Below are 12935 nucleotides of genomic sequence, written 5' to 3' on the forward strand. Positions count from 1 at the left end.
TTATTATTCATTTGAAGATAAGACTAAAGAGTTAGTCAGACTGGAATACTGATCTGGACTGGCATTTTACTGCTTTGTATTGATCACGACATCTACAGCTTCTACTGAACAACTTAGGATTTCTTACCCATGTCCTAAGTAAGTCCCATATCCAATATTTTATTATAAGCATCCATTACACTCACTTATTTCTTTTACTCACAGACACACACCTCACACAGATATGAGCAGAATTATCTAATATGTACTCTAAATACACATACTGGATATCTTCATCATGGTTTTACATTTTTTTAGTTGGTGTTCTAGATCACTGAACTAACAAGAGCTTTATATATACTGTACATACTTTATTTTCACTATGAATAATGGGGAGTTTGATGACAGCCTATGGCCATATTTGTTTGCAATCACAGAATAAGGAGAAAAAGAAAACACACATCACTTTTAGAGATTATCAATTATCTCCATTTCTTCCTGGGTCACCTCTTAAAAAAGGCCAAGTGGTATTGATCTTTCCTAGATGGACAAGGAATGTCATATCATTTACAGTCTCTTACATCCCGTTCCCTGAGACCTGCTTTCACAAACTTAATTTCCAACAGTGCCAACAGCCTATTTGGATGCAAGATATAAAAGATTACAAACTGCACACTGATTATGCATTTGTAATAACTCAGAGGTGGAAGATTTGAGCTATAACTTACTATTTTGCAAATTATATCAGGAACCTACAGCTAGACTCATCATGCCTTTCTTAATCCAAGTGAATCATTCTAGTTGAGAAGAAAAAAGAAATTCCTGTTGATTGATGTTGATGAACATGTAACTAAACAAGTTGCATTGTTTGCAATGGTTTCAAGGAAGATACAAAAGCAGATGTTGACAAATAGCAACAGGAGAGGGGATGTGTTGAACTGATATGGATTGTTGTAATTTTATATGAATTTTGCTAAAACCTATGGTTGCAAATAAATGTATATACACATATCTTTAAAAAAGTATTCCTTTTTCCCCACAGGAGAGAGAAAATGTCTAGTGCTGCTACGGCATCTACAAATGAAACAGTGGCAGAAGGATTCATCTTAATTGAGTTGTCTGACCAGCCCAAAGCCCAGGTTATCTTCTTTCGGCTCCTGTTGATGGTGTACCTCATTAGTCTTCCTGGATAGGCCTCATCGTCATACCGATTATTGTGGACCCCCAACTTCATACTCCTATGTATTTTTTTATTTGTGTCCTCTCCTTAATAGATTTCATCCTCATCAACAATGTAGTTCCAGAGGTTCTTGCCAATTGCTTCATTTACAGGCCCACTATTACGTTCTCCAGATGTTTGTCTCAAAAGTATCTGGGTCTACTGCTTGTCTCAACAGAGTGCGTTCTCCTTGCAGTCATGGCATATGATCGCTTTGCAGCTATAGGCCAGCCCTTAAACTGTTTGCAGATGATGAGCTGGAGATTACGCATTTGGCTGGTAGCCACATCGGTGGCCCTGGCCTTCTTGTCATCCCTGATCAATGGGCTTTTGCAGCCCACTGACTTCTGTGGCCATTGCATTATCAACCATTTTGTCTGTGAACTACAATCTTTTGTCAAACTGGGTTGTTCCAACTCAGATACCAGTGAGGTCTTGATGCATGTTTCCAGCCTCTTTCGCTTAATCCCTCCCTTTGGCTTCATAGTTGTGACATATGGTTGCATAGGCCTGGCTGTAATGCGCATTCGCTCAGGTCATGGTTGCAGAAAGGCCTTCTCCGCTTGCAGCTCACACCGTGCTGTTGTCCACGTCTTTTATGGGACAATCATGATCATGTACTTGGTTCCAGAAAGAGAATCAGTTTCTGACAAGGAAAAAGTCTTATCTGTAATCTATGGAGCTCTGACTCCTATGCTGAATCCTGTAATTTACAGCCTGAGAAACAGGGATGTGAAAGGAGCTTTTTTGAAACTGGTTGGAAAAAAGCTATCAGAGTAAATCAGTGTCCACCTCTGTGTACTATCCAGAGGCACCTGCAGCTGGCAATTTTTCATCACAATTGGTTGTACGTAGTAAAAATTAGCTTTTCCCCATTATCATTGCATGGTGTTTCAACCATGGTACAGAATTCATGTCTGGCTGAAAATGGTGAAATCTCCCCTGTGTGACAGTCAGGCATTTACCTTGTTTTTGTAGCTGAGGGTGGGGTTTGCTGCCGGTTTATATACAGTAGCTTTCCCTGTCAGTTTGGTGGGGGTGTGGTTTCCTCCTTGGTGGTTCCTTGATTACAGCATTGCAAATCTAACAGAGTGTTTCAATTTCAGGGAAAACTACACACAACACTTGACCTATAACACAAGGTACTAGATTACCTCTGTGGTGATACAAGGGACCCTTACACACATGTTAGCTGAACTCCCTACCGGACCTATGGCATGCCCCACCACAAGTGCTTCGTTCCCTTGTAAGAAAACATTCACAGCAAAGTTGAATTGGCCCTGGGTGGTGACAGGGGAGGAATCAGAGAGGAACCAGGGGCCCAGGAAACCTCATTGTTTATATTCACTGACCATGTCTCAAAGACAGTACAGCTAGCATGCTGACCCAGTAGGAAGGGATAAATAAGAGGGACATCCAGATGGGTTTATCACAAACATTCCAAGGTCATGCTATAATTTACACTGCGTTTTTGTCTTGTCTTTGTGATAACCTACATAGTAGTAGGTTAATGGTCTATAAACGGTGGTTTTGGTTTTGTTCAGGGCTGCTCAGCAACTGCCAGTGCTTTGCTGGGAGCTGAGAGTAGGGGCGTGGTGGCTCCAAGGTTAAGACGCCAGGCTTGTCGACCAGAAGGTTGCAAGTTTGGCAGTTCGAGACCCGAGCACCACGTGATGGAGTGAGCTCCCGCACTTGCCCCAGCTCTTGCCAACCTAGCAATTTGAAGGCATGCAAATGCAAGTAGATAAATAGGTACCACTTTGGTGGGAAGGTAACAGTGTTCCTTGACTGTCATGCTGGCCACATGACTGCAGAAGCATCTTCGGACAACGCTGGCTCTTCAGCCATGAAAGGGAGATGAGCACTTGCTGTTTACAACTGCCCTGCATCTGGGAGAGATTCTAGAACTTGAAAAGCAGGAGAACATGCCTCATGTCCTCTTTCAATGGTTCAAAAAGTAAGACATAAAATACTTCCACCTCTGATTTGCTTAACTCAGGGCTTCCCAAACCTGGGCACATTAAACAAAATTGGGTAAAAGTAGTTTTTTTGGGGGGGTAACGGCACATGAACGTGTTACACAATCACTACAGGGACATTTCAATTGACTTGAAGAGTTTTACCTATATTGAGTAAAAAGGACTCTCTGGTAATTGGTTTTGGTAATGAAGGAAATCTTTTGGAAGTGCTGGCTTAACTACTTAAACAAAGCAGGTGCTCCACTACAGAGCCAGCCTTTAAAATTGATCAGAATATTGCTCACAAAAGATCAAGTTCCTAAGGTGTTAAGCAGCCGTTCAGGTTCAGTACATAAAATATTATCAATACAAGTTGTTCAGGGCTTCAAGGCCACAGCGGAAATTGGAACAAAAAGTGAAATGAGTCGTGTTTGAGATGGGTGGTGGGAAAAAGTGCTAAATAAATAAATAAGTAAATAAAATGAATCTGTAGAAAAAGCCTTCTCAGATGCCAGTGGGGCAGCCATTCTAACACCAAAGGACTCTCAGTCAGCAAAGCAATTACTGTGTAGCCGTACAAAGGTGGAATGGGCCTCTGAATTTGTGCAGCTGCTGGGTAAAGAATGGGGAAGAACTGGAGTTTGAGAAAGGGGATGAGATCACCTTGAAATCTGTAAACTACCATAAGAAGATTCCATGAGGGGAGGAGCAACTTAGAGGTTGATAGCTAGAAGAGTTGATTGGCTGACCCATCGCTTTAAGGAATCAAAACAAATTAAATTGGTTGATGGTACAATGAGAAAAAAAAAGGAAAAAAATGCAGTGCATGGTGTAACTAGAGTGTTGTGCATGCCAACTGGAGGAGGCTTTTCACATGATGGGTTATCTTGGGTGAGACTGAGATTTCAGCCAGAGAACCACCAATCACAACCTCAGAGTGTTGCACATTAAAGCTGTGCGGCCAGCAGCACACCACACACTTGTTCTTGGTGAGTAGTCAGGACACCGAAAGGCAGCAAGATTCAGGGCAACGTGACTTTCTGTTGGCTCTGGAATGGGAGGGGATTGGGGCAAAGAGGCTGGACTGGGATGGTTTGCTCTAAGGAGATCTGAGTAAAAAAAGGACCAACTAGCCATCCAATATGGTGTCCCAAGCTGTTTCACTTCTCGATCCTGTTGGGAATCCAGATTAGAATGGCCCTATATAATCATCATCATTCAGGAGAGCCTGGAAGTAGGAGGAAAGGGAAGACAAATGAGAGGGAGAGGAAAAGGTAATGTTTAAAGTTATCAAGTAGCTTTCTTTTGAGATTATAAGAATTCTTTTTTTATACCTCCAGGGGCAAATCCAGCGTCCTCCTTCCCCTTGATCCACAATGGCCCACTAGCTATTTCCAGAGGACCTATCCACAGGTCACTACTGGTACCTCACCATCCGTCCACAGCTGAGGCAGCCTGAGGGGACCTTTAAGTGCTCCGTTCTGGAAGCGACATTTTCCCTCTTAGCCCACCTCCAGACTCTATATGGGCAATGTAGGGTACATTGATGTGCATAGGGGAGAGGTCTGAAATGAAGGGTTCTAGGTCAGCAAATCTGGGCCTCCCATTGCTTCTGCCTGTTTCCTGTGGGACAGCCCCCTTCTGTCTATTCTCCTGCCCCTGGATACTCTTGTAGTTGTGAAGGACACCAGGATGCTGGCTTCCAGAGCCATTTCTTGCTACCAATGTTGTTAGCCTCTGAGAAGCTAAGAAAACTTAGCTGGTTTTGCTGTAATGGTTGCCTTTCTGGAAAAGGATGGCACTCTTCAATGTAAATATTGACATAATTTATCTGTTTAAACTGTTTAAATCTGTTTAAAATTTAAACAGATAAATTTAACTGTCACCCATTAACAGTTGAACAGTTAAATTCAACTGTTAATGGGCAGGAAATTCCCTTGACATTCCATTGAAGACCTGTCCTTGGAAATTTATCTTGGACTTCCAGTGAAATTGTTGATGCCATTTATCAAGCACAGGGGAAAAGAAGAGAATGAAAAAACCTCTTTTGCCTCAAGGGACTCGCAGAGCTGTTTTCAGTGCCGGGGCAAAGAACAGATCCAGCATACTGTCCTCCTGCTAGTTTTTTTCCCTTCAAGTGAGTGTTTTCCTTCTCAAGCTCTTACGCAGAGGGGAAAATAACCACACTGAGGAACACCAACCTTAGCAAAATGACATGATATGAAGACTCTGAAATGAGCGGATGAGTTTTTTATGATGCCAGAACTGAATTTCATCAAACTCCAGTTTCTTTGGGAGCAAATATGTCCAAATATCTTTCCCTATATTGCTCTTCACAATTACTTGGGAATAGAAAAAAAAGCTGTTGACAGTTCATCACTGGAAGAACACCGGGTAAGCAAACCTTTAGAGGTAAAAAGACAAATATAGAGGGTAATTGATGTGGGTAGGCATTTTTCTGTTTGTATCTATAAAAAACTGCAGTTCACTGAGACCTTGATCCAGAGAGGAGAGTTTGAAGTCGTGTCTTTAGATGCAGCTCTGCCTGGTGGCAATCCTATGCAGTTGCTACGAAGTGAGCCCGACTTGCAGGTGCCAGACTGCTGTGTGTGTGTGTTTGTGTGTGTGTGTGAATTAACTGGTACCATTAAGTGAAGTAATGATCATCATTTAACTAAGAATAATCCCAAAGTATTATTATAAGGAAAAAAAATCATTGCACTGATTGTAACATAACAAAGCCAAGCAAGTGAAAGCTAAGCCTGATTCCTTATTAGAGGTGCCTCAGGTTTAGAAACAACACTGTGCCCTACAACAATTGGACTCGCTTACAATTTACCCTGCGTGGCACCCACTCCTTTGCTCTTTCAGATCCGAACAGGAAAGCGAGGCATCCTTGAGGCCAGCATTGGTCCTCCTTTGCACTGTGCATTGTCTGAGTGTTACTGCATTGCCTCTAATCAGTTGACTCAGGATGTTTTTGTTCCGTTTCAGTAGCTGGCAGATGAGGGTTTCTACTGACCCAGTAGGGGTGGGAATGGAGCTACTGCCTCCAGCTTGCTGCTTTCATTGGTTTAGGAAAGAGATTTCCCCATCTTCAATCTGGGATTGACTTTGGACACGTAGCTGAGGCAGAATGTAGTTCATTTAGTTTTGGCTTAGCATTTTATTCAATCACTGCAGTTTGCAAAGAAATGTATTCCTTAATGCAGTGTGTGAACCTACCCATGTGGGAATCCAGCTAATGTATTCAGTAAGTCATGATTAAAACAAATTCTGTCTTGGCATGATCTGCAAAGCAGTCTTCGTATCAATGTGATTTTACTTTTTCAGTGTAACTTTGGCAATATAAAGATGGATGGTGAAAGTATTGCAACTCTCCCTAATGTAGTCAGTAATTTTATCATTCCTTCTTTCCTGCAGAAGAGAATGAGAGAGAATATGGTACGAACTTCAAATGAATCACTGGTGACTGAATTCATCCTAATTGGATTATCAGAATATCCCCGAGCTCAGATTATCCTGTTTTGCTTCCTCTTGGTGGTGTATCTCATAAGTTCTCTTGGCAATGGGCTCATCATCATGTTGAGCATTGCCGACCCACAGCTTCACACCCCCATGTATTTCTTCATTTCTGTCCTTTCCACAATAGACTTTATTGTTACCAACAATGCACTTCCTGAAACCTTGGTGAACTGCTTCATCTACAGGCCCACAATTGCTTTCTCCAGATGTTTGGCCCAAATGTACCTTGGTGAATTTCTGGTTGCAACAGAGTGCATTGTCTTGGCTATCATGGCATATGATCGCTGGGCAGCTATATGCCAGCCCTTACACTACACGCAGATCATGAGTTGGAGATTATGCATTTATCTGGTAGCCACATCAGTGGTCCTTGCCTTCCTGATAGCCCTGATCAGTGGTCTCTTGCAACCCACTGACTTCTGTGGCCATCACACCATCAACCATTTTGCATGTGAACTGCAATCTTTACTCAAATTGGCTTGCTCCAACAGATTCATCAGTGAGCTCTTTATGCAGGTTTCCTGCCTCTTTCTGCTAATCCCTCCCTTTGGCTTCATAGTTGTGACATATGGTCGCATCGGCCTGGCTATTCTGCGTATAAGCTCTGCCCAGGGACGCAGAAAAGCCTTCTCCACCTGCAGTTCTCACCTTGCTGTGGTCAGTGTCTTTTATGGGACACTCATGATCATGTACTTGAGACCGGAAGGCAAATCCGTTTCTGAAAAGGACAAGGTCATCTCCATAACATATGGGGCTCTGACTCCCATGCTCAATCCTCTGATCTACAGCGTGAGGAACAAGGATGTCAAGGCAGCATTCTGGAAGCTGGTTGCAAGAAAAATGTTAAAGTGATATACAGATCTGCTCCCCATGTACCATGTAAGTTCTTATTGCTGACAATCACTGGTTACCTTTGAAAAAAGCATTTAATAGCAACCATTACTCTTCCTATTAAACACAAGAGGAAATAAGCAATACTGAATTTTAAGGAAGAATGTGTTACAACCTCAACAACTAGAACTCCCAACAATTTTGGAGGGCATCAGGTTGGGGAATGCCATTATAAAATACTATATACTTGCAAACAACAGGAGAATTTTAGGTGCCGAAGTATACCACAAATTTGGGTTCAGCTTATCCACGGATTGGCATATCCGCAAGTATATATGTTAATATTTTTTTAAAGTACTGGTATATGCCATACTCGCAGATAAGTACATTCAATTTTTTAACCTAAATACAATGCAAAAATGGATAATCCATGGAATATCCACAGATAAGCGGATTGTGAAAACTGAAACATATGAAAATTTCAAGGGTTGGCTTCTCTGTAGGTGGTGCATTTTTCTTGGCATTTTGGTTAAAAATTCAAAGGTTGCCTTATCCAAGGATGGGCGTATAGATGAATATATACCCTAACAGAATTTACATTGGAATGGTCTTCTAATGCCTGCCGCACCGCAGCCTCCCAGGAATGAGCAGCAGAGATGCCAGCCATGGCCAATGCATGGAGGTTTTTCAGCTATGCCTGGCTGGTCTCAGGAGGCAGCATCTTTCTCTGAGATGGCACCTTTTGGCAGCGCAGGTGGGGATGGGACAGGCTTCTCCTTGGGGGGAGGGCCCCGATGTGGGGCTTCAATCTAGAGGCAGCCCATTGCCAAGGGAAGCAGGAATCCCGGTTTGCTTGAGGTGTGCATTGTTGGGCAGCAGCAGCTCTTTGGGCAACTCACAGAGTGTGTGGCAGCAAGCCATTGGGGACCTGGATCTTTGGCTTGTCTAGGCAAAGCAGGGAGGAAGGCCTGGCGTGTGGTCTGGCTCGGTGCTCGCCCCGCCCCCTTGAACCTGCCTTTGGGGGTCCTGACCCAGACCTGGAACCGCACTGCAAACCATTCCCCCCACTCCCCCCCTTTTGTTCTAGTAGGGAAGGAGGAAGGGGACGCACACCCTCAAGCGGAACTGCTTGTGCTTCTGGGGTAGCTTCGGCCCCTGCTGCTTTCAACAAAACCCATTGAGCAAACTGTCCAGGTTGACCGAATATGCAGAGGACACCATTCTCCACCATTCTCCACTCCTTATTTAATTTGGCCAGGCTCATTTCATTTTATTTATGCAGATGGTATTCTGTACCCAGCTTATGCACTTGCTTGGATGTACTGTAGGTATATCTATAACAATAAACGGTATGTCTTCTTACCACTATGAATACAATTTAAACTTGTATTTTATCATTTTAAGGTGTGTAGCAGTCTATTTTACAAGGGTTTATAACAAACTATATTTTAATTATACTACTCAACATTGGTGGGGACGTGGTGGCGCTGCGGGTTAAACCGCTGAGCTGTCGATCGGAAGGTCGGCGGTTCGAAACCGCGCGGCGGGGTGAGCTCCCGTTGTTAATCCCAGCTCCTGCTCACCTAGCAGTTCGAAAACATGCAAATGTGAGTAGATCAATAGGTACCGCTTCGGCGGGAAGGTAACGGCGTTCCGAGTCGTCATGCTGGCCACATGACCCGGAAGTGTCTATGACAACGCCGGCTCCAAGGCTTAGAAATGGAGATGAGCACCGCCCCCTAGAGTCGGATTCGACTGGACTTTATGTCAAGGGAAACCTTTACCTTTACCTACTCAACATTATTATAATCCTATATTTGTGACTACTGATGAAGGCTTCTAAGCTGAAACACATTTAGTCAGGCTTTTGGATGTTAGCTAGTAGGGTTGGTTGTTTATCCTTGTCTTTGTATTTATTTGTATATATTGTCTGTTTCGGGCCTTTTTCATTGTTTTTCATTGTTTTTTATTGTTACTATTGTATTTTATGTATGTGTTTATAATTCTACAGTACATCCAACACTAGTAAACAATATTTTATAGTATAATTTGTGGCCCATTACATTGTTACTTGACCTTGTTGCTACCTTCCCATAATATACTCTACATTAAACCTACAATAATGATATCCAGATGTGCCAATTTGCCCACTGGAATGTTGGATAGTTCAGACAAGACAGAGAAGCAGATTTCCAACTGATTAAGATTATGGATTAATTCATATTATTTATTTAGTTACAAGGTTCATAAGCCCCTCCAATCAAAACCAATTCTGAGCAGCACACAGTTTCCCATATTTGTAAATTCACATTAAAAACAACATTGAACATAGCAATATAAATAATAATATACTCTGGTCCATAGATGTTTTAAATGACATGACATATCATTTGCAACTGTGGAAAGGCAAACACCAATTTACCTCCATTTAAGAGGAGAAACGGGAAGGGTCTAGGTGAGTAGGCATTTGGAAATAATACCACATTGCATCTATATTCACTGAAAGACAAGATGTTTCGATTCCACCAGAGTAGGAGGATTTACTCAGAGGCAAAGTTTGTGAGTTTGTGCAGGCTATCAAAGGCATATGGGATCACGAATCTTGCTAGAAGTGTGGAAGACACACATAGCATCTTCTCCCCAAAACCCTAGGATCAGTGCCCAATCATCCTGGTTAAGGCTGGAATGGAAGAGTGAGTGAATGAAGCAATGAATGGGAAGTGAGTATTGAAACTGTTGAAATAAGCCTTACTTAGCTTGTGCCTATGGCCTCCTATTAACTGTTGCATAAGATTTCACATCTTTTGATTTTGGTCCTTGAAGGCTGCTGCAACTACTTTCCAAAGGAGATTGTGAGGTTGCTCAGGTTTTGTTGTTCACCCTGTCCACCACTGACGTTTGCATACTCCACAGACCGCTGCTGTCCTCAAAACAAGCAAACCACACTCCCTTCTAGCACTGACGATGTTACCTAGTCAGGTAGTGAGACAACAAAACAACCAAGATCAGAGAACCCCAAGGACTCCATGAAACGGGTCTTGTCTGAAACAAAAACAACATTCTAGGCAAGACAGTCATCTTAATCAGAGAAATTCTCCCCAGAAATGACAGTTGTAGTTTCTGCCATCTTAACACACCTTTTTCACCTTCATTCCATGCCCTCACATAGTTATTTTGCAAGAACATACAATTCATATTTGTCATAGTGATACCTGAATAACCTTCTTCTCTATCTTAAAAGCTGTTTTAACCATCAATTCCGTTTGAACTTGGCAGTCCAAGGCACTCTCAGAATTTTCCTCCAACACCACAGTTCAAAAGCATCGATCTTCCTTCTCTCAGCCTTCCTTATGGTCCAGCTCTCGCAGCCATATGTTACTACGGGGAACACCATTGCTTTAACTATGCGGGCCTTTGTTGTCAGTGTGATGTCTCTGCTCTTAACTATTTTATCAAGATTTGTCATTGCTCTTCTTCCAAGGATTAAGCGTCTTCTGATTTCCTGACTGCAGACAGCATCTGCAGTAATCTTTGTACCTAGAAATACAAAGTCTTTCACTGCTTCTACATTTTCTCGCTCTATTTGCCAGTTATCAATCAAGCTGGTTGCCATAATCTTGGTTTTTTTGAGGTTTAGCTGCAAGCCAGCGTTTGCACTTTCTTCTTTCATCTTCATCATAAGGCTCCTCAGTTCCTCTTCACTTTCAGCCATCAAAGTGGTATCATCTGCGTATCTGAGATTGTTAATGTTTCTTCCAGAGATTTTAACTCCAGCCTTGGATTCCTCAAGCCCAGCTTGTTGCGTGATGTGTTCTGCATACAAGTTGAATAGGTAGGGTGAGAGTATACAGCCCTGCCGTACTCCTTTCCCAATCTTAAACCAGTCCGTTGTTCCGTGGTCTGTTCTTACTGTTGCTACTTGGTCGTTATAGAGATTCTTCAGGAAGCAGACAAGATGACTTGGTATTCCCATACCACTAAGAACTTGCCACAATTGGTTATGGTCCACACAGTCAAAGGCTTTAGAATAGTCAATAAAACAGAAATAGATGTTTTTCTGAAACTCCCTGGCTTTTTCCATTATCCAGTGGATATTGGCAATTTGGTCCCTAGTTCCTCTGCCTTTTCTAAACCCAGCTTGTACATCTGGCAATTCTCGCTCCCTGAATTGCTGAAGTCTACCTTGCAGGACCTTGAGCATTACCTTACTGGCATGTGAAATGAGTGCCACTGTTCGATAGTTTGAACATTCTTTAGTGTTTCCCTTTTTTGGTATGGGGATGTAAGTTGATTTTTTCCAATCTGATGGCCATTCCTGTGTTTTCCAAATTTGCTGGCATATAGCATGCATTACCTTGACAGCATCATCTCGCAAGATTTTGAACAGTTCAGCTGGGATGCCGTCGTCTCCTGCTGCCTTGTTATTAGCAATGCTTCTTAAGGCCCATTCAACCTCACTCTTCAGGATGTCTGGCTCTAGCTCACTGACCACACCGTCAAAGCTATCCCCGATATTGTTATCCTTCCTATACAGGTCTTCCGTATATTCTTGCCACCTTTTCTTGATCTCTTCTTCTTCTGTTAGGTCCTTGCCATCTTTGTTTTTGATCATACCCATTTTTGCCTGGAATTTACCTCCAATGTTTCTAATTTTCTGGAAGAGGTCTCTCGTCCTTCCTATTCTATTGTCTTCTTCCACTTCTGCGCATTGCTTGTTTAAAAATAATTCCTTATCTCTTCTGGCTAACCTCTGGAATTTTGCATTTAATTGGGCATAGCTCCCCCTATCACTGTTGCCTTTTGCTTTCCTTCTTTCTTGGGCTACCTCTAGCGTCTCAGCAGACAGCCATTTTGCCTTCTTGGTTTTCTCTTTCTTTGGGATGTATTTTGTTGCCGCCTCCTGAACAATGTTGCGAACTTCTGTCCAGAGTTCTTCCGGGACCCTATCTACTAAGTCCAGTCCCTTAAATCGATTCTTTACCTCCACTGCATATTCCTGAGGGATATTAGTGAGCTCATATCTAGCTGATCTGTGGGTCTTCCCTAATCTCTTTAGTCTGATCCTAAATTGTGCAAGGAGAAGTTCGTGATCTGAACTACAGTCAGCTCCAGGCCTTGTTTTTACCGACTGTACAGATGTCCGCCACCTTTGGCTGCAAAGGATGTAATCAATCTGATTTCGGTGTTGTCCATCTGGTGAAGTCCATGTATAAAGCCGTCTCTTAGGTTGTTGGAAGAGAGTGTTTGTTATGCAGAGTGAATTGTCTTGGCAAAATTCTATCAGCCTATGTCCTGCTTCGTTTTGTTCACCCAGGCCATGCTTACCTGTAATTCCAGGTGTCATTTGACTGCCCACCTTAGCATTCCAGTCTCCCGTGATGAAAATAACATCTCTTTTAGGCATGTTGTCCAGTAGGTGCTGC

The 12935-nt window shown here is 42.6% G+C and overlaps 1 protein-coding gene across 1 annotated transcript; it reads left to right on the plus strand.

Annotated features, from left to right (window-relative positions):
- Nucleotides 1-6597: 6597 nt before the first annotated feature.
- On the plus strand, nt 6598-7533 carry LOC134490104 (olfactory receptor 13H1-like). Its single transcript, XM_063292984.1, has one exon. It carries the CDS (start codon nt 6598-6600, stop codon nt 7531-7533), a length of 936 nt encoding a protein of 311 aa, XP_063149054.1.
- The last annotated feature ends 5402 nt before the right edge of the window (nt 7534-12935 follow it).

The sequence above is a fragment of the Candoia aspera genome, chromosome 2, assembly GCF_035149785.1.
Source record: "Candoia aspera isolate rCanAsp1 chromosome 2, rCanAsp1.hap2, whole genome shotgun sequence".
NCBI lineage: Eukaryota > Metazoa > Chordata > Lepidosauria > Squamata > Boidae > Candoia > Candoia aspera.